The sequence below is a fragment of the Sciurus carolinensis genome, chromosome 2, assembly GCF_902686445.1.
Source record: "Sciurus carolinensis chromosome 2, mSciCar1.2, whole genome shotgun sequence".
NCBI lineage: Eukaryota > Metazoa > Chordata > Mammalia > Rodentia > Sciuridae > Sciurus > Sciurus carolinensis.
In genome coordinates this window covers 172,808,563-172,832,198 of record NC_062214.1, presented here as the reverse complement: position 1 = coordinate 172,832,198, position 23,636 = coordinate 172,808,563, and the positions used below count along the sequence as shown (strand labels likewise).

The 23,636-nt window shown below is 53.1% G+C and overlaps 1 protein-coding gene across 4 annotated transcripts in view; it reads left to right on the top strand.

Moving 5' to 3' along the window:
* The window catches only part of Ltbp2 (latent transforming growth factor beta binding protein 2), a 100,781-nt gene that overhangs the window by 74,226 nt on the left and 2,919 nt on the right, over positions 1–23,636 (top strand). The window contains exons 14-34 of one of the 4 annotated variants that reach the window (XM_047539649.1): positions 954–993; positions 1,752–1,865; positions 3,764–3,892; positions 4,572–4,700; positions 9,425–9,544; positions 14,237–14,356; positions 15,345–15,467; positions 15,693–15,818; positions 16,232–16,357; positions 17,219–17,341; positions 17,439–17,564; positions 18,019–18,141; positions 18,975–19,106; positions 19,389–19,514; positions 20,083–20,232; positions 20,973–21,164; positions 21,278–21,361; positions 22,212–22,340; positions 22,614–22,751; positions 22,833–23,000; positions 23,247–23,528. In XM_047539649.1, the coding sequence (XP_047395605.1) occupies positions 954–993; positions 1,752–1,865; positions 3,764–3,892; positions 4,572–4,700; positions 9,425–9,544; positions 14,237–14,356; positions 15,345–15,467; positions 15,693–15,818; positions 16,232–16,357; positions 17,219–17,341; positions 17,439–17,564; positions 18,019–18,141; positions 18,975–19,106; positions 19,389–19,514; positions 20,083–20,232; positions 20,973–21,164; positions 21,278–21,361; positions 22,212–22,340; positions 22,614–22,751; positions 22,833–23,000; positions 23,247–23,528 (2,800 nt within the window). The remainder of the gene's footprint in view (positions 1–953; positions 994–1,751; positions 1,866–3,763; positions 3,893–4,571; positions 4,701–9,424; positions 9,545–14,236; positions 14,357–15,344; positions 15,468–15,692; positions 15,819–16,231; positions 16,358–17,218; positions 17,342–17,438; positions 17,565–18,018; positions 18,142–18,974; positions 19,107–19,388; positions 19,515–20,082; positions 20,233–20,972; positions 21,165–21,277; positions 21,362–22,211; positions 22,341–22,613; positions 22,752–22,832; positions 23,001–23,246; positions 23,529–23,636) is intronic. The other 3 variants (XM_047539650.1, XM_047539651.1, XM_047539652.1) reach the window with 3 other exon arrangements.

The following is a 23,636-nucleotide window of genomic DNA, read 5'->3' as shown; positions in this document are numbered from 1 at the left end:
CCTCTCACCCAGATGGTCTGGCCATTCAGGAAGTTCAGAGGGACTGTGCCACTCAAGTGTTCAGTGCCACACATGAGATCTAGAGCTGGTTCCAGTTCATTCCAGATCTGACACTTTCTGAGTCAGTTTTAGCTTATACCTCAGGGTGTCTGTGGGTGGCTCATGGGGAAGTGTAGGCACGCTACACTCTAGGAAGAGTCTTAAACCGCTTCACAGAGAAGGGACGTCCAACTCCCTTCCCTGGGCCCAGAATTCCCCTATACTCTCAGGACTTGGTATCCTTCTAGAAACTATTCCAGAAGCAGAAGTGGGTATGCTTCAGCCTTTGCCAGGCTGCAAATCCTACTGTTCCCTGCATCTGAGACCTGCAAGCCTGATGTCCCCAAATACTCTATCTCTGGTGCTTGTTCTCCACCAGGAGCACCACACGCAGTCCTCCCAGAACAAGGCTTTCCTTCCTCATCCTCACAGTCCTGATTTTGCCCCAGCCTTCTTTGTCCTGTGCTTCTCCCCTGCTTAGCTGCCTCTGTGCACAGCTGCTGTGAGGGGCACCAGGTGTGACCCTGGTTTCCAGCTTCACCGCACTGGTCCTGTGGCCCTGGATGCTCTAGTCTACCTCTGTAGCCTCTGTCACAGTGTCTGTGATGTGGGGATCATAGCCTTGATACCACACCTACTGATGGTCCCCCATGTGCCTAACACTGAGCTGGCACAAAACATACATGAGCTCGTTTAATGTTACAAGCTACCATCATTAAGTAGTTGAGCAGATTAATTAAGAGCATGGATAGAAAGTGCCCAGCAGGATGCCAGACACGCAGGAAGAGCTCATCACCACCTGATTGAAAGGGAAGGAGTGAACAGGAAGCCTAGATGGAGTGAATGTGGGGGAAGATCGCATGTCTTGGAAGTGACAGAAGAACCCAAAGTAACCTTCTTCTGTTTTCATACAGGTTACAACCAATGTCACCTACTTACCTGCCTGGATCCCAGGTGAGTCCCTCCTCCTAGAACCTCATGGGGAGGAAAAGAGAAGGGAGGGAAAGGGAGGTCTCAGTCTAATGGGGAGTTACAATGCATGAGCTGGTCTGTGGGGCTCAAATTAGAGGAGGTCACAAATGATGGTGGCATGTGCACAGTCCAGGAGCCCTAAACACCTGCGGGGCTGTGGGATCAGCCAGAGACCCTGTGATGCTTTGCAAACATTTTCCTATCCACCTAACTTTCTGAATCTCATGGTGCCTCTCAGTGTGTAAATCAGGCCAAACAGGAGGCAGTAGCTGAAGCAGGGTTTGGTTGAGTCCCCAGAGTTTTTTCCCAGGGGCCTTGTCTTACCTCCTGAAACTGTGGGACTTCCTCTCACCAGAGCTGCACTCAGAAACTAGGAGCCTGAGCTTCTGCCCATAAAATGGACATTGACACCTGCCCGGCTGTAGATGTTGATATTTGCAATAGAGTTCTGTAAACGCTGAGATGCTTTGCAAGTAGAAAGAAAAGAATATTGAAGTGCTTCAGTTCTGCCTCTAACAAGTTGGCTGGCCTTGGACAAGTGGCCATTTTTGCACACCTTAGTCTCCTTTCCTGTAAAATTGAGGGTGAGACTGAATGCATTCTAGAATTCTCTAGCTCCATATGGGGCCAGGTCAGGTTGCAAGAGACTGGGAGGCACAAGGGGTGACCCACCTAGGCTCCAGGTTCTTGTGAGTCTGAATGGCCAGCCTAGGGGCCATGCTCCCATCTGTCCTCTGTAGGGGATGACATCGGAAGACCAACATCACCACTGCCTGGACAAGGGATTCCAGAGACTTGGGAAGAAGAGCAAGTGACCCACTCTACTGATGTGCAAGTGACGCTGGGTCCTCCAGGTAGCTACAGCAGTCCTTGGAGCTCTCTGCCCCAACCCTGAGAGATGTGGCTGTCCAGAGCTGACTCCGGGGCAGGGTGTCTCCAATCAGATGAACAGTCTCCAGGGGACTCCGTCCAGGCTTTGTGGCTCTGCTTCATTTTACAAAGAGCACAGGGTCCCCCTAGTGAAAACAGGAACCCTCCCTGGGGCATTGCTCAAGCCCAGGATGGGGACAGGAAGGCCTGCTGGGTGGGGGGGTCTTACTCAGAGGCCTCCAGGAAAATCAGGGTACCCTCTCAAGGAAGCGGGGCTCGTAGAACAGGAGCAGGCTCTTCGAGGCTATTTACCCTGAGTCAGTGAGAGCCCTGGCAGCCACCGCCTGCCCACAGGGAGGGCTATTTCAGGAAGGAACCAAGTTCTATTACCCAAAGTTGTCTAAGTCCCAAGAGGAGGCAGTCTGGGCTCCCTCTGGTCAGCTACCAGAGGAGCGGGTGTGGGGGAGATCCCTGGCAAATTCACCTTGCTCTGGAATGTGCCCTCCTCAAAGGCCCATTGTCTGGGGACTTGGTTCAATAGAAGGCAGGCTGGTTCTGTCACAGCTGCTCCCTGTGCACGTGTGTACCCTGGCGTCTGCCCTCTCCAGAGACCAGCTGTGTTCTTAGCCTCAGGGACTGAGGTCCAGAGACCCCAGTCATCTGGAGTAGGAGGCAAGAGTGGGCACAGTTCTGGACTTCCTTCAGCAAAGGGGAAGATCATGTAGCCTGATGGAACAGTCTAGAGAGGGGAGAGTGGGGTGGGCTTTGGGCTTTCCCAGGGGTCCCCTGCTGACCTCCCTCCCCTGGGCTCAGCTCCGGACATGATGCACTGATGCACCAGGTGAGGGGCTCAGCTCAGGAGTGCTGAGTCTCTGACAAAGAAAAGGGCCTGGAGGAAGGGACAGAGGTACAGGGAAGCTGGTCCAGGCCAGCATTCTCCCTCAACAATGTGGGTAACAAAGCCCCACCACCAGTAGCCTCAGCCTTTTTACCTGATCCCCCTTCTCCCCTGCCGTCCCCCAACCTCAGCCTCTGAGCAGCATTCAGAACCTGGCTTGGGACCCCCACAGGTCCGCAGAGGGGTGCAAACTTGAAACTAGGCCAGGGAGAGGGTAGCCAGTGTGTGCACTGAATTCAGTTCAATTTAGCAAATACTGTGATGCCCTCTGTGGTCACACACAGGTCACATCCATTCCATTTCCTTAGGGCTTCAGGGCTCTCTCAGAGCAGTGAGGTCAGGCAGGGAGTTCTGAGTGTGTGGGCTTCAGGCTAAGACCCCAGGGCAGAGGTGGAGGCTGAAAGCCTCATTCATTCATTCATTCACTTATTCACTCACTCATTCACTTATTCACTCATTCATTCATTCATTCGACACACATCTCTGCTCACACATCAGGCTCATGGCATCCTGGGTCCTGTTCAATGAGCCCAGCCCTCCTCTCCCATTCTCCCCTAGTGCTTTCCTCCATGCACCCTACTCAACAGATCTGTCTGTCTGTCTAGGGGAAACTGGGCTGGAGTTTCCAGGGAGGATAGCCCTGGGCTCTGTGGGTGAGAGCACCCACATTCAGGTGAGGTCAGGCTGGTGGCTCAGCATCCCTCCTGGATGCTTATAGGGAATTAGAGCTACTAGAACTGCTTCCGGTGGCCAGGATGCACTGCTGTGAGCTCCATCCTGGGTGGGGTACAGGGCCAGCAGAGGTCCCATGGGTCTTACACAAGGCCATGCTACACATGGATATGAGGGGCCTGGCAAAGGTGGGGTGGACTTCTGTCATCTGAGACCCTGAAACCCTTTCCCCCAGGCTCTCCCCACCCCACTCCACTGCCTCCAACCCCTCTTCACCCTTCCAGAACCTCTGCTCTGCTCTGTCTCCTGCAGGCATTGATAGATGTGCTGCTGGATCCACCAACATCTGTGGCCCTGGAACCTGTGTGAATCTCCCAGATGGATACAGATGTGTCTGCAATCCTGGCTTCCAGTTGCACCCCAGCCAGGCCTACTGCACAGGTATTCACCTGGGTGTCCTGCACCTTCTTAGTGGCTGGGTAGATGGGAACAGGGGTTAAGTGATGGAGTCCAGAGTCCAGGCAGCAGGGCAGGGTGGTTGAAGAGTTAGAAGCACAGTCCCCGTGGACAAAGCTAACTTGACCATTTGGAGAAGACCAGTCCATGATCCCCATCCGATGATCCTCCAGACCCCAGGAGAGTGGGAGGCACCCCAGCTAGCACCTGGCTCCCCTTCACCCTGAGATCAGCCCTCTCCTTAAACTAACCATGTTGCTGCCTGCAAAGTAGATCAGTGTCGCCACCAGGGCCATCCCTGCGTGAGGTTTGAAGCCAAGATCAGTCATCAAGTGTGGGCCTCATTCCTCCCTCTGCAATATTTTTGTACAAAGGAGAAACACCCACTGAGGTCTTAAAGGAGAAAGAAAGTGATCATGGGGCCACTGGGAGAAGGGGACAGAGGCAGGGAGGAAGTGGTAGCAGTCACACCAGCCCTTAGTGTCTGAGTGGGCTTGATGGGTCAACCCTATAGCTTTCAACCCAAGATAATTTCATTTCCCCATCCTTACCCTTTCCATGCCACATAGCACCATCCCTAGTGTGGGCAGTTTGCTGGCAGATACCCAGAGAAAGGCATGCTGGCCTCCCTGACCTCCCTCCTTCCTTCCCTCCCTCTGGTCAGATGACAATGAGTGTCTGAGGGACCCCTGCACAGGGAAAGGGCGCTGTGTCAACAGCGTGGGCTCCTACTCCTGCTTCTGCTACTCCGGCTATACATTGGTCATCTCGGAGGCCACACAGGAGTGCCAAGGTAAGCCAAGCCTGTCCTGGCCCTGCTCTGGGCTGTGACAGGCACAGAAGAACGAGTCTTGTCTAGGCCCCACACAGCGAGGAAGCAGACATCCACAGCCCCCAGGCACAGTGCAGCAATGTGACGGGGAGGAAGCTGCCCCTACTCAGGACTGCAGGATGGGCAGACAGCATTATTTGCAGGCCTCCAGGAATTGTGACTGGAGCTGAGGGGATCAGGGCACTTGACTAGAGATGGGGCTCAAAAGTCAGTCTCCAAACTCTGAGTGACAAGGATCTGCTTTCATTTTAGGGAAGCGGGGCAGCCTGTGAGGATGCATAGCTGGGACCCCTGGCAGACTGGGGAGCAGGTGTGCTCCTGAGAGAGGAGCTCAGGTCCCAGCAGCTTAGAGACACTGCAGGGCTTTGAGCTTCCCTGAGAAGACCTGGCCCACCACTAGGGGACCCTTAGTAAACACATTTCCAATGCAGACCCTTTAATAATATAGAATGCTCCCCATATATTTTTATGAATGAGTTCACAGTATAAGGAAGCACTTCCCAAGCAGCGCCTTAAGATTCGTAACTGTTGGGAAGCTTCATCTTCAGAATGGCACAACCTGTTCTTGGAGCTCACATTGCTGGTTCTGGCCAGTGGTCACTCACAGTCCCCCCAGGGTGGCAGGGGAAGCTGTACATCCTTCTACTGCCAAGGTCCCCTTAGGTTCTGATCCCCCAAGAATCTGGTCTGAAAAATCCAAAGCCGTCAGTTTCTCTCACTTGAATGTGCAGGGAAATGAAGGAAGAGGGGATAGATAATCCAACTTCACGCAGAGAGGGAGAGTTGTATGCACCATTCAGTGACTCAAGCATGCTGCCCCAGGGTTCCAGGCACTCTGCTAAGCTGAGGATACTGAGAGACTTGGATGTGGGTGGTGACACTGTGGAATCCAGATGAGCAGGCAACTGACTCTGCAGGAGATAATTTGGGAAGGTTTTCCCAATGGGGTACTTAGTTGGGGTGCAATAATTATAACTGCCATTTTTTTTCATGGTGCTAAGGATTAGACCCAGGCCTTGTGCATGCGAGGCAAACACTCTATATCCCCAGCCCCTAATAACTGCCGTTTAATGAGCACTTATTGTATGCCAGCCCTGTCCTAATTACTTTAGTATATAAAACTCACCATGCCAACCCATGTAGTCCTTATCCCCATTTTATTGTTTAACAAGACAAGGCTGAGAGAGGTGAATTGAAACACTCAGGGACCTCACACCTAGTTGTGGCAGAACTGGAAACAGAATCAAAGTCACTCAGGCTCCAAAGCATGGCTTGCTTCCCATGACACACTCCCTGTCACACAGGGTGTTGGCCACCATGGTGGAGCATGAAGAAGAATGGAGGGAGCAGAAGTTATTCCAGGCAGAGGGAATAACTCTGCAGAGACCAGAGTAGTATTCCCTGGCGCCCACTGGGAATAATGATCAAGTCCGTGCAACTGGACTGTGGGGTCCATGGAGGAAGTGGCAGGAGTCAAGGCCAGTTTGGGAAGTGACTTAAATGCCAGACCAAAGTACTTGGACGCTGTCCCAGGGGCAGTGGCAGCCAGGAGAGTTTGTAACAGAAGGTGGTGGTTCGGTCAGCTGGCTGTCAGGGAGGTTCTCCAGGCTCCAATGTCCTGGGCAGGTGTTGCGGCCAAAGAGGGTGTGCCCTCTGCAGACCCAGCTCAGAGAGCTGGCCAGGGACGAGCCATGGCTGCTGCAGGGATCCATGTCGCCAGGATTGGCCCCGATGAGGGGTTCTGCTCTGTGCCAGCCCCGGGGGCCAGAAGTCTCAGCCAGCCCCAGCAGCTGGGAGGGGGGCGGGGCTTAAGGTCAGCTAAACTGCCTCCACCCCCATGGCACTTGGCTGCCACTTGAAGAGCCCTTATCCAACATAATACTTTCTAAATTTTGCCAGTCTCATAAAGTAGTATCTCATTTTTTTTCAGTTGTAGATGAACACGATGTCTTTATTTTATTTATTTATGTGGTACTGAGGATTGAACCCAGTGCCCCATGCATGCGAAGCAAGTGCTCTGCCACTGAGCCACAACCGCAGCCCCAGTATCTCGTTATTTTAATGATTTCATTTTGTATTGATTTTTATTTATGAATCAGTTAATTTATACACTTAACACAAACTGTCACAACTTGTGTAAGGTAATATAAGTGGAGATAACATGTTATTTAAAAATAATATTTATATTACTCAAGTCTGAGCATATCCTTGCACATTAGCCTTTGGGTCTCTGCATGTGTGAATGACTTGTTCCTCCGGTGGTGGCTATTTTTATTTTTTGTGGCTTCTTAGGAGTCTTTTGTCTATGCTGGATGTTTGGCTAGGTTTAGATATTGCAACTCTCATTCTGTTCTCTCTCTGCTAACCATATCCTCTTGTCCTTCTGTAAACAGAAATCCTTAATTTTGATCTATTGAAATTCAACTTTTTTGCCTTGTTTTTTTTTTTGGTACTGGAGATTGAACCCAGAGGGGGACTTAACCACTGAGCCACATCCCCAGCCCTTTTTTTAAAAAAAAATTTTTTAGATGTTGATAGGCCTTAATTTTTTATTCATTTATTTATATGTGGTGCTGAGGATTGAATCTAGTGCCTCATGCGTGCTAGGCAAACACTCTACCACTGAGCCACAACTCCAGCACCCCAGCCCTTTTTTATATTTTATTTAGAGACAGGGTCTTGCTGAGTTGCTAAGTGCCTCACTTATCTGCTAAGGCTGGCTTTGAACTCTTGATCCTCCTGCCTCAGCCTCCGATTTGCTGGGATTACAGGCATGTACCACCGCACCCAGCTTGCCTTGTTTTTAATGCTTTGGAGATTCTGTTGAAGAAGCCCTTCCTTTCCCTTAAGTCACAAAATATGCTCCTACACCTTCTTTCATAAACCTTTTAGCTTTACCTTTTATGGGGTCCATCTTTGCATGGCAGTTAAGAACATGGTTTGGGTTTTTTCCTGCCCATTTCCATTTCTGTTTTTCTTCATATAGAAGGTCAGTTTCCCAACACCATCTTCAGACACTGGTCCTAGCCCCACCTCATTTAAGGGTTCTCTATCAAGTTCCCACATTTAGCTCTGCCCACGAGTTTTCACTTCTTTTCATTGGGATTAGAACCTCTCAAAGTGAAGACCCGTATTTCCAGATTGCCTGGAGAGTTGTTACTGTGCTGGTTCCTGGGCCTCAGGGTCAGGACCTGCAGATGGGAGCCCAGGAGTGTGCATGTGACACCTGTCAGTGCCTCTGCCATGCCCTGGGGTTCTTAGGACTGCTCAAATGAAAACACTGCCTGTAAACAAAGACTTATTATTTTTTGATGTTGATAGACCTTTATTTTATTCATTTATTTGTATGTGGTGCTGAGAATGGAATCCAGTGCCTCACACATGCTAGGCAAGCACTCTACCACTGAGCCACAACCCCAGCCCCACAAAGACTTCTTATTGGGTTCCTTCAGTAGGCACTTACTGGGGTTCTGTGCTGGGCTTGGGAGACACCAAGATAACAACACACATCCCCACTGGTTAGGGAGAAAGGAACAGTCAGTGAACAGTTGTGCTAGGGTCTGAGTCCAAAGGGAAGCTTGGGAATGAGCACACTGGCTGGAGGAAGAGGAGTAGGAGATAGTCAGGCTGGTGGGAGGAAGGCCACTCCAGGCAAGGAATCAGCATGTACAGAGGGTCAGAGGCAGGTCCCATGTGTCCAAGGCTAGGAGGTGTATGGGAGCTGGAAACAAGGTGAAAGAAGTGGGTGGGGCCAAGTCATGAAAGATCTTACTCCTGGCTCAGGAGCCTGGATCATGGGCTAGGCTTAACGCTGGAATAATAACAGCTAACATCTCTGTGCTTACTACTGCCAGGCGGGCACAGTGCTGAACTCTTCACTGGATTATTGCATTTCAGAAGGACCCTGTGAAATATTTGAACCAGTGCTGGGGAGGAGCAGAGATGAGGACTAGATTGATTTGACTGGGGGCAGGGAAGGGGAATGGTCTCAAGGCCCCAGAATTGATGCATGAAGTCACTTCTGGAAATGGGAGTAGAAATCTCCTAACAAGACGCTCCCAGCAGAGGCATTTGTGTGAATGAAGACTTGGAGGTTGGGCCAGTGGAAATCAGCTAGGAATAAGTTTATACCAAGGGGTGGGTGCAAATTAGAAAACAGTGAGGCTGGGCCAGGTTTGGGAGCCAGTCTGCAAGGGCTGGAGGGCTGAAGGGGCAAAGAACCCTGGGAGGGGATGAAGGAGGGGAGTGGCGTGACAAGGCTGGGCTTTAGAGTCATCAGTATGCTTTGGACAATGACATAAGCCACTCTGACCTTTAAGAAGGTCCCTTAGGGGTAGAACCAATGGCTACTGTCTGGGGCCAGGAAGGATGTGGTATGTTGGTCTCCTCACACAATGCCCCTGCAGACTGCCACTCGACTTAAGACCAGCACTTGCATCAGGTTGAAAAGACAGCTGTAGGGGTCCTCAGGGGCCCCCAAAGCAGCTTCCCCAGGGAGAAAGGAGCTCAGGGTCATCAGGGGTCTGAGCAGTCCCTGACTGGGCCACATGGTGGCAGGTAGTGTGCTCTCCTGGACCGGGCCTCAGCATGGCATCCTGGTCCTCAGCCTCTGGAAAGGATGCCTCGGGAACTTCCCCCACACCCCAGGGCTGCCTTTGACTCAGGACCGTCCTGTGCATTTGCAGATGTAGACGAGTGTGAGCAGCCAGCGGTGTGCAGCGGGGGGCAGTGCAGCAACACGGAGGGGTCCTATCACTGCGAGTGTGATCAGGGCTACACCATGGTCAGGAAGGGACGCTGCGAAGGTAAGGAATGGCGACATGGGGTCAGCCTGTTGTCCCCATACACTGCTCGTCACCAGCTCCCCTTCTAGTTTGTCCCCATGATGTTGAGCCCAGGCTCATGGTCAGAAACATGTCTGTGAGTTCCTGAGCCCCTCCATCCCTCCGTGACATTTTACACCCCCCTGTAGCAGGAAGTGCAAGAGGGAACATCTCTGCACACCTCTGCCCTCTCCATGTGGCAGTGAGAGTGGGTCTATCTGGGAGCCTTGGCCTTCTTGCTAAATCTTAGACTGTGAGCTCCTGAGGGCTGGACCATAGATGACCCATGCATGGACGCCTGAGAAGCACCCAACAAATGCCCATTGACAAATAAATGAATGGAGATCCCAGATCCTTCTCCCCTTGCCCAGGTACAGCTAAAACAAGGCTGTGAAATTGCCAAACAGTCTCCTCACAGGCTGACTCAAGCCTGCCTCTGTCACATTGCTCTGTAAACCTCTTGGATGACATGCCACTACCACCCTCCTCCCAGGGCAGGGTGTCCAATACCTGCAGAAGGACTAGGTCATATGCTCCTGAGACTAGTTAAGAGGAGTATGAGGGTAAATCAAGGCTCTTTCTGGGAAAAACTCTTCCCTGGATCCGAGCTAAGGCTGGACCTTCTTGCCACAAAAGGGTTCCCTGGCCAGGACTTGCCTGGTTTGGGAGGGTCCTGGAGTAAGGGATGAGCTGGTAGGTCTTGAGAAGGGAGAGCCCACCTTCCCAATGCCACCGCCAGGGAAGCAAAGTCCAGAGTCCTAGAAGGTCTTAGCAAAGGGCCTCAAGTATAAGACACAACTGTCTTCGCCCCCAGTGTCACCTTCTCCTCTCAGTGACGCCCCTTTGTGCTCCTCCTCTAAAACTCAGGCTTATGCATGATCGGAGCTGGAACCCACTCCCCTTGTCCTCATAACCAAGGAGACAGGACAGTGGGGTATCTTCCAGGCGAATGGAGAGTGAAGGCATCCACCACTTGATGGGTGCCTACTATGTGCCAGGTGGCTTACTGAGTGCTTGGTGGGTAACCTTATTTAAGCATCACAATAATATGAATTTGACACTCAGGCTTATTAAAAAGAAAAGCAAAACTAAAGAAAATGAGCCAAGAAAATGCCATAGTATTAAAAATATCAGATTTATACTAACCAGTCTGTCTTAAGGGCACAGAATCTGGTGCAGACAGGCCTGGGTTTGGCTATTGACTCGTGTCTGGAAATGGAAACCCTCGTGCACATCTCAGAGGCTCCAGTGAAGACCAGATAAGCTAATATTTCCCAGGTGCTCAGTGCCATCTCTGGCACTTACAGACCCTCAGTAAATAGGGGAAACATTACTACTTGAGAGCCCCGTACCTTTTCATGTTCAGACCCCCCCACACCAGTACCCTCCTCTGGACAGCCTCCTTCCCATCCAGAGGAAAGGTTCTAGACACACACCCCATGCAGAAGGTCAGGCTGAGTTCCTGGCCTGGGCAGACACTTCAAGACTGTTGAAAGAAAGAATGACGTAGTCTGCACACTTCTCCAGGTTTCCACCAGCCACCGCAGCCCGGCCCGTCACCCCGGGAGCTCAGTCAATTTCCGCTCCCTCTTTCTTCTTTCTCCAACGAAGAAACCACTCTCTCCACTGAAACCCAAAGTCTCTGGTGAAAGGCCGAGTGGTCTGGACAGTGGCCCATGCAGTAGTCTCAATGGCATTTCCATCGTACCAGAACTCTGGGTTCCCACGGACAGGGAACAGATTCTCTTGCAGACTGCCAGGATCTTTGCTGTTCCCCACCCATATCCAAGGTCCCCCGAGCTTTTGGCCCCTGCCTAGGCATCCTCCCCTCTCCACCCCACGCTTGCACAAGGAACAGAGCTGGTGCTTCTGTATCTCTTCATGGAAAGACTGATTTCTGGATAGAGAAGCTCAGGGATCCTCCCAGTTCATGGACAGCAGACTAGCAAGCTTGTCTCTGGCATGTCCATTTCCATGGGTCCCTTGGAGATCTCTTTAACAGCCTTACACCCAGAGGATAGTGGGCAAAATTTTTAGGTACATTGTCCCATTCTTTGGTCAGCAAACATTTGTTGAGCAACCACTGTGTGCCAGCCATGGCTGGGAATACAGCAATAAATAGATACCAAAATATACCACCATCTTAGGTTAAAATTCAAACCCTTGACTAGACAAAAAAAATCTCTACCCAGTGAGTGACTGGCTCCAGTCCAGGGACTGACAGGTTGGTGGAACAGCCTCAGGATATCTGGATATCAAGATGTCCAGTCCATCCAGAATCTACATCAGGTTCCTTTGGCTTGACTTGGTTAATGACTCAGTTATACCCACTTCATGCTGGAGAGCCCTTCTGTTGCTCAGGTGGAGACTGAGGGGCTGCTTGGATTTTCTGCCCTCTCTCTCCCTCTTGCCAACAGACCTCTCACATATGATCCTCGCTGCCTGGGGCTCTGGTGTGAGGAAGGAAGCCAGTAGTAGATGTCAGGATAGACTAGATATTGTTGTATTACCAGCCACTTTAGTGACATAGAATGCAGTCAAGCTCATCAATGCCATGGGTCCATCACTGGTCATCTGGGGTCTCTGCTCCATGTTTGCTTTCTCCAGAACAGGGTTAAAGGAATATCCAGTCCCTGATATGTGACCAGTCTCCATGGTAAAAAAAAAAAAAGAGTATGCTAGAGCATTGCACACAATTAGATGCTTTGGTCCATAAATGACACACATCATACCCACTCACAGCTCATCGGCCAATGCTAGTCTCATGGCCCCAGGGAACGGGAGGCACAAACCTACCATGGCCCAGAAAATGAAGAACTGGAATATTTTATGAAGAGCTTTAGTGGGTACCACTTGTCTCCTAAATGCCCAGCATCACATGCTGCCTACACCATCTCCAGAAGACGTGCCTAGAACATTAGGAGTAGGAGAGAGCCCATGGGCCTTTGCTCTTGGCAAACCTAATCTTCTACAATGCCTAAAAGAGAGATCCAAAAATTTCGTTTTTTCTCAACATGGACTTAGAAGAATCCTTGTCTCAATTTCTTTCTCTTTATTCCCGAAGTCTTGCATCCTTGGAGTGGGGATCACTTCCCAATGACTTTGTGCCTCCTCCTTCAGCAACCTCAGCCAGGACCAGCAGGCCATGGAAGCTGGACGCTCTCCCCTGGGTGGCCAATGTTAGCAGTCCTGGGTCCTTCATTCTCTCCATCTCTCTCTCATTCTTTCCATCTTATCTTTACAGAGACCCTTAGAATAGCTGAGCCTGGGGCTCATGGTTGCCTTTCCTGAGATGAGTCTTAACTTAGCATCCCCTGAGATCACTTAGGATTGCATTTCCTTGCTGATGTTCACCTGAATAACCATCTGCCCTGTGGTTGTGTCTTCCTCTTCTGGACCCTCAAGATCAAGCTTTGGACTTGAAAGGGTCTCGGTCCCCTGGGACAGAGGGCTTTGATGTGTCCTGACTTCTGGAGGTCAAACAATCTCAGGGGGGACTCATTTTCACTCTCTATCTTAGGGTCTCTGTCCTCCTTTGCAGCACTAGCTGCTGGCATTTGTCTCTAAGAAGAAAGCCTGTGTTCTGCCCCTTGGCCTGTTCCTGCATTTCCTCTGTGGTGCTGAGTAGGTCTTTCTTTCAGGAAGTAGGGCCTCTGGTGGACTTCCTCCAAGAGAATGACAGTTACCCATGTAGGAAGGATAAATCCTCCTGTTTTCTTTGGAACTTGGCCAATCTGTCACCACTGGTGACCAGGAGCTGCAACATTTGTGCCAGAGAAGCAGAATGTCCTTTTATAGTTTCAACCCAGAGTTGAGTCACTGTGGTCTGATTTCCCTACCTCATTCCAGGTCCCCTGGGTAACTTGACAATAGACTCCCCAGGATACCAGGTCACTGGGGGAAAAGCCTGCACTCAGCTTCTAGGGGAAGGATCTCCCTCCTCCTCCTTCCTGTCACTCTCCCTCCCTGGGTCCCCTCTTCCTCTGCCTGTCTGGTTGGTGCCCAGGCTCATCCTTTCTGTCTAATGTCCTTGGATCTCAGCAGAGTGGGATCCCTATGGATTTTGGCTAGAAGAAAGGCCTGACACCTCTCTGGCAGAGAAGATTTGCCAGCTTTGCCCCTTCAGCCTGAACTCAGCCTCAAGGCTGGTCTGGGCCAAATCCAAGATGGGGGTTTCAGTCTTGGTCCTCATTTCCTGGGATGGGGAAGTTCATTTTGATTCCACTACCCCTCTAGTGATCTAGTCTGGGATGGGTAGCAACAGTCCAACTGGTAGCTGTGCCAAGCACATCCAGTGCCAGTCATGGTCATCTATGTAAAGGAGTAGGCCTTCACCAAGGGAGATATGAAGGCCCAGCCCAGAGTCCAGCTCACAAACAGAGCCCTCTGACCCTCCCAAGCTAATGGCAACCACAACCTACTGTACCCACCCAGGGAGTCTCCCTTTCTTATTTTTAAGTTCTTCCAACCCTCTTTTTTTCCCGGAAAGTGGGTGGGAGGTGGAGGTAGAGTTGGGAACCCAGGGCATCTCTCATTTTTTCCTAGTTTACATCCAGGCAGAAACTGACATCTCTCTCCCCAACCAAGGGCAGAGTCAAGGACCCACTGTGTTGCGAAGCCACCCATGACCTGCGGTTCCCAGGGATGACTGAAGGAGGGACCATTGTTTTACAGATATTGATGAATGCCGTCACCCTGGCACCTGCCCTGATGGGAGATGCATCAACTCCCCTGGCTCCTACACTTGCCTGGCCTGTGAGGAGGGCTACAGGGGCCAGAGCGGGAGCTGTGTAGGTGAGGGCTGCTTGCCAAGGCACTGAGAAGGCCATCCGGCCTTGGGACTACTGGTTGAGCCCACACACAGGGAGAGAAAGAGGTGGGCAGAGGGAAGTGGCTGGGAGGCAGTTGTCCTCCATGACCTAGCTGGGTTCCCAGATGACCCTGAGCATGACATGAGTGGGCTTCTGTTATGGTGCTCTGCCCTCTGAATCAGCTAGGGTGGAGGCCTCATCTGCTTCCTGGCCACATCTGTTCTAAAGCTAGAGCTCCAAGCTCCAGAAGCTTCTGTGACTGGCTCCTGTGGGGTGGGGTGAGGAACCCAAGGGTCTCAGGATGAGACTGAGTGGTGGGGAAAGCTGGCAGCCAGGCTCTTCTGCTCTTCGCACGACTGCACTGCCTAAACAGTACCACTCAGCAAACAGTGGTTGTCCTCCTGCCTCCAGAGGCTGCATGGCAGCAGGAGGGGGCGTGCTCTTTCCCTTCAGCCCCCACAAGAAGGGCCTAGGGTTCAGAATGCCAGGAGGGACTTTGTTTTGAATAGATCCTTTGAGGCTCTGGAGAGGGCAGACATTTCCCAGGCCCTTGAGACTGCCACAGCCACCCAGGCATGTCCTGGCCACTCTCCACACTGCCCGCCCACCTATTGAAGTTGGTGGTCAGGCTGGGAACATGGGTTGTTTGATGGCAGGTAGGAAAGGGTCAGACCCACAGTGAGGTAAATCTTGGACCCCTCATTCCAAGTATCCTGAGATGGACTGAACCAGCCCAAAGGCTGGGGGACCTGGTCCCTTTTTCTAGGACATGTGTAGAGTGTTCTGTGTTACTAGATGGGGTTGAGAGCTCGTGGGGAGGGGACCCTGCCCTGCGCAGGTGGGATGAAGGAGCATGGCTTCGTAGCCTTCCGCCCCTCTGAGGGCTGATTCCAATTGAAATGCTCTATGCCTGCCAAGAGCCACTGCATGAAGGAGAGGCCCACACGCCATCTTGGACTTCTCACCCACAGATGTGAATGAGTGTCTGGATCCCGGGGTCTGCACGCATGGAAGGTGTATCAACCTAGAAGGCTCCTTTAGATGCTTTTGTGAGCATGGCTACAAGGTCACCTCAGATGAGAAGGGTTGCCAAGGTACAAAGATACTGAGCCTCCCTCCTTCACAGGCGAATCCAGCCTGTGGCTCCCTCTTCTCTGTGTGTGCCCCCCATCCACCCCCATCATGTATCCCTAACCTCGCTCATCTGAAACATCCCTGCCAAGACCTGTGCTTTCCCCAATCCCTGCCCACCTGTCTGGCTGGCTGTCCTGGCGTGTCTGCCCTGCAGAGTCCCAGGCAGACCCAATGGTCTGTTTCAGATGTGGACGAGTGTGCCAGCCGGGCCTCGTGCCCCACAGGCCTCTGCCTCAACACCGAGGGCTCCTTCACCTGCTCGCCCTGCAAGAGCGGGTACTGGGTGAATGAAGATGGCACTGCTTGTGAAGGTAGCCCTGGGGAGGTGGTGGCCAAGGGGACAGAATATCAGTCTTCTTACCTCCCAAAGAACACTCTATTTTCTGGCCAGTCTTGGGGTAAGGGAGGATCCAGCTTAGGCTAGAGGATCCTATGACGGGACTTGGCCCCAAGGAGAGCTTCTGTTGTCATGATCCATGTGTACAAAGATGAGGACAGGAGGAACAGCAGTTTACAGAGACCAGAGGAAGCTGAGGTTAGACTACCCATGGAGCAATCTAGAGAAAAGACATGGAGATTGACATATAGAAGGCCCCCAGCCAGGGCCTGCCCTTCCCCAGAAGCCCCAAATGTCCTCTAAGCTTGGAGAGGGGCCAGAATGTGGTGAGGCCCACCGGCTGGGGAAGCCCTCCTGGATCCCTGGCTATGGCTGTCTGTCTGCCAGACCTGGATGAGTGCACCTTCCCTGGAGTCTGCCCGACAGGAGTCTGCACCAACACTGTGGGCTCCTTCTCCTGCAAGGACTGCCGTGAGGGGTACCGGCCCAGCCCCCAGGGCCGCACCTGTGAAGGTAAGAGCCCCTTTGTGTGGAAGCACAGTTGGGATACAGGGACTCACCTGCTCCTCTACAAGCAAGAAGGAACTGGGGTCTCTCTGCCCACCAGGATGGTGGGCTGGCTGGGGGTGCATATTCTCTCTCCTCCTGGAGTGGAAGTCAGAGAGGTGACCGCAGACCTGGGTCTTATGAGCCAATAAGCTGCTGGCTCACAGGCTACGGTGTGCGTGAGCATCACTGAGGGCCTGGTTCACGGTGCAGCTTCCTGGGCCTTGTCCTAGACTCACCCTGCAGACTCAAGGAGCCTTTGGAATCTGTGCAATGATGAACTCCCTAAGTGTTCCCTGTAAGGGTGGCTGCTGGAGAACACTGACCTGCTCAGGCAATCTGTGAGCCAACTTTAAGAATCAAGTTTCTGGTACCTTCTCAGGTTCCCTGTATATCACCTTGATTCATTTCCCATTTGTTTTCCACTGCTACTCATTGAAATCAGAGGCCTCTCAGCAGCGACAGGGGCCTATCAGTGCCTCTGTCCCCCTCACGGCCAGGGCTGCTCAGGCGGTGAACTAACCTAGTCAGAGCAGGTTCCATTCTGGATATGGATGAGCGTGCAGTCGCAGACCAGTGCAGGTGTGGGGGACTGTGTCAACACCAAGGGCTCCTTCAATGTCTGTGTGAGGCTGTTTTCTAGCCCTCCCCAGAGAGTGGGGAGTGTGTGGGGAGGAGATGCTGCTCCCTCACCAGCCTCTCCCAGCTGCTCTATGCAGGGAGGATGGTCCCACAGGCAGGCGACAGGTCCTCTGGAAACCTGCCCCTCAGCCCTGGCCTTGGGAGGCGCCCCCATCAGCTACCTCCCTCCCCTGTGTGGCCCTGCAGATGTGGATGAGTGTGAAGACACCCAGAGCAGCTGCCTGGGAGGCGAGTGCAAGAACACACCTGGCTCCTATCAGTGCCTGTGTCCCCCAGGCTTCCAGTTGGCCAATGGCACTGTGTGTGAGGGTGAGTGACCCGAGTGGCCCCACTGAGGGTTGAGACAGTGAGTGTATGGGGAGGTGGGGACACTCTGGAGACACTCATTGCCATCTTTCCCCTGCAGATGTGGACGAGTGTGCAGGGGAGGCCTATTGTGCGCCCCGTGGTGAGTGCCTCAACAGCCACGGGTCCTTCTTCTGTCTCTGCGCACCTGGCTTTGCCAGCGCAGATGGAGGCACCAGCTGCCAAGGTGAGAAGCCAGCATGGCCGAGTCTGGGGGCCAAGACCAGGGGTGCTACCCAGAGGCTTCGCCCTTCTGCATACCTGTGCTGAAATGAAATAAAATGCTCATGGCTGCATGCAGCATGAGAGGATGGAAGAGCAGGAGTGATGTGGGAGCTGGGAGGGTGGGGAGGGACTCGGAGCCTCTTGGCAGAGCCTCTCTGTGAGGTCTGTAGCAGGCACACCCTCTCCAAACTCTCTGTCACCCTTTGCCCCCTGACAGAGTCCTGGCTCCAGCCTTCTCCCCATAACCTGATCTCTGATGTCCAGCTCTGGACTCTCCTTAGGATTTTCTAGCCCTTTCTTACCCTGAGCCACTCTGTAGCCAACTTATGGACTACTTGGGGCCTAGAGGAAGCAGAACAGGGTCATAACAGGGAAGAGACCATTGGCTGGTCTGTTGACAGGTGTCTCTTTTCTAGATGTGGATGAGTGTGCAGCCACAGACCAGTGTTTGGGGGGACACTGTGTCAATACCGAGGGCTCCTTTGATTGTCTGTGTGAAACTGGCTTCCGGCCCTCCCCAGAGAGTGGGGAGTGTGTGGGTAAGGATTCAGAGTGGACGGGGCTCTGCTCGATGTTGCTCACCTCCACCCCCATCTGGTCCTCAGCTCCAGGGAAGCAGAGCACTTTGCACAGATTAATCATCCCAGGATAATGCATTTATTGAGCCTCTGCTGGCTCCAGGACTGTCCAGGCTGACAAAATGAAGACAATCATAATTTTTGTGCTGGCAGAGCACACAATCTAGTTTTAAAGGCCAAATTGATTCAGTCAACATTAAACACCTGCTATGTTCAATGTTCTTTACTAAGGCAAACAGTTATAGACAATCGGGAGACAGATACAAAGACAGCTCCCTGTGATCCACTATGGAAGGGTTGCATGCTCTGCTGGTACAGATGGGGGAGCAGGATGGAGGCAAAGGAGTATCGCTGAAGGCTGAGAGCTCAGTGCTTCCTTTTTTTTTGGTACTGGGGATCGAACCCAGGGACACTCAACCCTGAGCCACATCCCCAGCCCTATTTTGTATTTTTATTTAGAGACAGGGTCTCACTGAGCTAAGTGCCTCTCTAAGTTGCTGAGGCTGGCTTTGACCCCCCCAATCCTCCTGCCTCAGCCTCATAAGCCACTGGGATTACAGGTCCCCGGCTCAGTGTTTCCTAAATAGTAGACAGTTCTCTTTCTATATGCTCACCCTGCTGGGTTGGAGGAAATTGCCCTGAACTTGCTGTTCCAGGGTTGAGGTAAGCACAGTAAATTAGACCAGATCAAAGATTCCAGAGATTTTGGGACATGACCTTGTTGCAATGCCAATAAGGAGGGGCCAGAACAGTGACCTGGCCACATCTGTCTCCTCTCATGGCTCTGGGGACAGACATTGATGAGTGTGAGGATAACGGAGAGCCAGTGTGTGGGGCCTGGAGGTGTGAGAACAGCCCTGGCTCCTACCGCTGCATCCAAGGCTGCCAGCCTGGCTTCTACATGGCCCCAACTGGAGACTGCATTGGTGAGTAGGAGTGAAGGCGGAGCGGGAGGGCTGAGGACATCTGTTTTTCCTCTGTATGGAGCTAGAAATGACTTTCTCCCAAGGACACTATTTGTACAGCTGTTTGAAGTTTGTATATTTTCCATACAGCACAGCTTACACAAAAATTGAAAAGGAATGTTACTGTTAGAGTTTTCTTGTCCCATATTCAGAGGTTGCTTTTCACAGATCTTGGTGTTAATGGACCAGATAACACACATATACACACATACCCCTTCTATCCTGGCCCCTGCTGTCCCACAGACATAGACGAGTGTGCCAATGACACCCTGTGCGGGAGCCATGGCTTCTGTGACAACACGGATGGCTCCTTCCGTTGCCTCTGTGACCAGGGCTTTGAGACCTCGCCCTCAGGCTGGGACTGTGTTGGTGAGAAGCCTGCGGGTCACCCAAGGTCTGGGCCAGGGAAGGCCATTGGGTTCTTCTTCTTACCTCCAGGGGTCGTGACTTTCCTTAAAGGAAGCCCTAGGGCCCTCTTCCTGAATCATTCGTGGGCTCATGGCTGCATGATAGGTTCCCAAGGGGGGGCCAGGGAAGCCTCAAGGAGGAGAGAGATTTCAAGTCCCCTCTCCAGCTGACATCTTGGCTGGGCTGGCAATGAAAGCAAGCTCATGAAGGAAGGTGCCCCCTGCCCACTCCCTCTTCCCTAGAGACCTCGGGGGCTCAAGAGGCGCCATGGTTGGAGAATGCACAGTGGGGGCTAGCCCTTCCTCTTTGGTCCGTCTATGACCCCTTTCTGCCATCCCTCTCTTCCTTCCCATGCCCTCTGTCCATCTGTCCCTCCTTCCTGCTAATTCATACCCACTTTTGCTTCTTCTGCCAAGGCCTAGCATGGTTCCTTTGGGGGGCTGAGGACCTGCCTTGCTGGGCTGGAGTCAGGGACAGGGCACATGGGCTTCCTCTTCTCTGCCCACGAGCCTGTCCTCACGCCTGGCAGACGTGAACGAGTGTGAGCTCATGCTGGCGGTGTGTGGGGCTGCCCTCTGTGAGAATGTCGAAGGCTCCTTCCTGTGCCTCTGCCCCAGCGACCTTGAAGAGTATGACGCACAAGAGGGGCACTGCCGCCCTCGCCCTCGGGTACCTGGAGGTGAGACCCGCGAACCTCTGGCAGGACCACTCCCTTACTCCCCCACTCACACCCCCCCCTTGTGTCATCTGCCATGATGACTCTCTGCCTTATAAAAGGCATCCGCTCCTCTAGCCTCCAGTTACTGAGAGGGGGCCTAGGTTGGGGACTGGGCAGTGTTGGAGGTGCAGGCTGGGAATGGAGTCAGGGTGGGTGCAAAAGGGCTGCAGGAGCCAAGTCAGTGGGGTGTGCAATATCCAGGCTGCAGGACCGTGGCCACCTAGAGGAGGCTCAGGATCTGACACTGACTTGGTGTGGCCCCAGGGACCTCAGATTGAGCCTTGGAGGGACCCTAAATCCATCCCTGGATGAATCTTTGGGATGAGAGGAAGTTTGAAAGTGAGCTAAGCTGGACTATCCTCCTCCCCTTCCCTCTCAACCAACCAAGGCTGGGCTGGGTCAGCTGGCTTCAGTGACTTTGGGAAAGCAAGGATAACCTTGCAAAGAACACGGAAGGGTGGGAAGGGCTGGGCACCTCTGGAGCAGAATGGATCGGAGGACTGCCCATGGGGTACACCAGCACAGAGGGGAAAGGAACAGAGCCCGCAACCGGACCTTGAGAGCACCGAGCCAGACAACAGTGACAGCATTTCATACACTGTGACGCTGTACAAATGTTGAATTTAAAAGATACAGTCAAGGGCTGGGGCGACTCGGAGGGTGATGAACTGACAATAAAAAGGGGCATCTAACACACACAGCTCAGAGCATCCCTGAGGCCCCAACCGGAGACCGAGCTCCAGGCCCCATTCGCACGGCGTGCTACTCCGGGCAGAATGGCCATCTGCCATGCTCCAGCCTCCTGGGCCGCAACTCCACGCAGGCCGAGTGCTGCTGCACCGAGGGAGCCAGGTGGGGGCATGCCTGTGAACTCTGCCCATCTGAGGACTCAGGTAAAGCCCCAAGCGTCCCAAATCCTGTTCGGGTCAGCTCTGCAGGGTGACAAAGTGGGGAGGGAAAAGGGGGCACATCCCTTCCCTCCCTGAGCTTGGACGCCTCCCTGCAGTTGAATTCGGCGAGCTCTGCCCCAGTGGTAAAGGCTACATCCCTGTGGAAGGAGCCTGGATGTTTGGACAGACCATGTATGCAGGTAACCACCCTCAACACACCTCCCCAAACTCTCTTTGCCACACCAGGCCCTACTTTCGTCCTCCAGGAGGTCCCTAGGGAAGTCCTGCAACCAGCCCCGGCCTCCCTGGTTGCTTCCATCTTTTTTGTCCAGGGCTGACTCCCTGCGGTTGCAGCTCGAAGTTCTAACCCAAGCTCCTCCTGGAGTGTCCACATGACCCTCGCCTCAGTTTCCCTGCTTCCCCAAGTCTGCACCCTCCAGAAACAACTATGGTGCCTTGGCTAACCCTTACCTGCCTGTTTATGAACACAGGGACAGAGCAAGTGTACTGCTGTATAGAAGCCAGACACAGTGCCCCATGTCCCTGGCCCCATTGACAAAGCCAGAAACTTGGCATAGCCCGTATCCCCAAAGGGAGTTTCAGGTATTAAGCGCTCAGTGCCTAAGGCCTGAAGCCAGTCCTGAGAAGGAAATAATAGAAACAGAAATAGCCTGTTTGTGTGTGTGTGTGTGTGTGTGTGTGTGTGTGTGTATGTGTATGTGTATGTGTTGTCCTGGGGCATCAAACCCAGGGCCTCAAGCATGCAAGGCAGGAGCTCCACCATCGAGCACCACAGCCCCAGAAGTAGCTTTTCTTGAGTGCTTGCTATGTGCCGAGCACTATTTTAAACACTTTAAGTACATTAGCACTTTTTAATCCTCATGACAAGCAAAAGAGGAAACTAAGGAGAACTAAAGCGATTTGCCCAGTCACCCAACTCAAACGGGGCAGGGCCAGGATTCAAACCCAGACAACCCAGCTTCCCTGACCTTAAGTACCACCTGATCCTGCCTCTCCCTGTCCTCTCACCTCAGCTCTGCCCTCCCACAGATGCCGACGAGTGTGGGATGTTTGGGCCTACTCTCTGCCAGAATGGCCGGTGCCTCAACACCGTGCCTGGCTACATCTGCTTGTGCAATCCCGGCTACCACTACAACATCTCCCGCCGGATGTGTGAGGGTGAGGACACGCACGGCCCCTCCCACCCCGAGCCCCTGCTGGCCAGTCCCTCCCTTGCTGGGGGACCCCTTCCTGGGGAAGATGCCCATTGCAGGCAGGTCTGAGGTGAGGAGCGCTCAGGACTGGCAGCAATCGTCCCTGGGGAGGGGCCTTCCAGGTTGGACTGGATCGGGGAGAGAGATCTTCAGGATCAGCCACAGGCAAACCCTCTTCCATGAATGTAGTCCACGGACAGGCCACCTTGGCCCTGCCACACCCCTCCTGCCACCACAGATCACAATGAGTGCCAGGACATGGCCTGTGAGAACGGCGAGTGCGTGAACACAGAAGGCTCCTTCCACTGCTTCTGCAGCCCCCCGCTCACCCTGGACCTCAGTGGGCAGCGCTGCGTGAACAGCACCAGCAGCACAGGTGAGTGGCCTCAGGTGAGGGCAGCAGGGGGCGGGGCCTAGGCTGAGAAGCTCATGTGTCCCTGGGCCCTGTGACACCTAGAGGACCTCCCAGACCATGACATCCACATGGACATCTGCTGGAAAAAAGTCACCAATGATGTGTGCAGCCAACCCCTGCGGGGACACCGCACGACCTACACGGAATGCTGCTGCCAGGATGGCGAGGCCTGGAGTCAGCAGTGTGCTCTGTGTCCCCCAAGGAGCTCTGGTAAGGGGGACACCTGCAGGGCTGGCCCAGTCCTGGGAAGGGAGGAGCAGGCAATCAGATCAGTGACCTTGTCTTACATTGCTCTTTGAAAACAGAGGTGGGAGGGGGAGCACACCAGGAACTCCCAGGAGTCACGTGTCCCCACCAGTTCCCTATCTCCTGGGGAGTGGGCCAGGTAAACTAGCCCACCAGGCTTTAGCTAGCAGGAGTTGAAGCCCAGCTTCCTTTCTCCATCTTCCCCGAAAGAGGTCTATGCTCAGCTGTGCAACGTGGCCCGGATTGAGGCAGAGCGGGAAGCTGGAATCCACTTCCGGCCTGGCTATGAGTACGGCCCAGGTCCAGATGACCTGAACTATGGCCTCTATGGCTCAGACAGTGCCCCCTTCTACAACTACCTGGGCCCTGAGGACATCATGCCTGAGCCCCCATTCCCCAACATGGCCAGCCACCTGGGGGACCTCACACCAGTCCTTGAGTCTCCTCTGCAGCCATCTCAACTCCAGCCCCACTACATGGCCAGTCATCCAGGTATGTTGTTGCAAAAAGAGGAAAGAGGCAGACACTGAGGCTATTTCCCTTTCATCTCCTTCAATCATACTGCCAGCAGGGTGAGGCTAGAGAAGGGAACGATTTGCC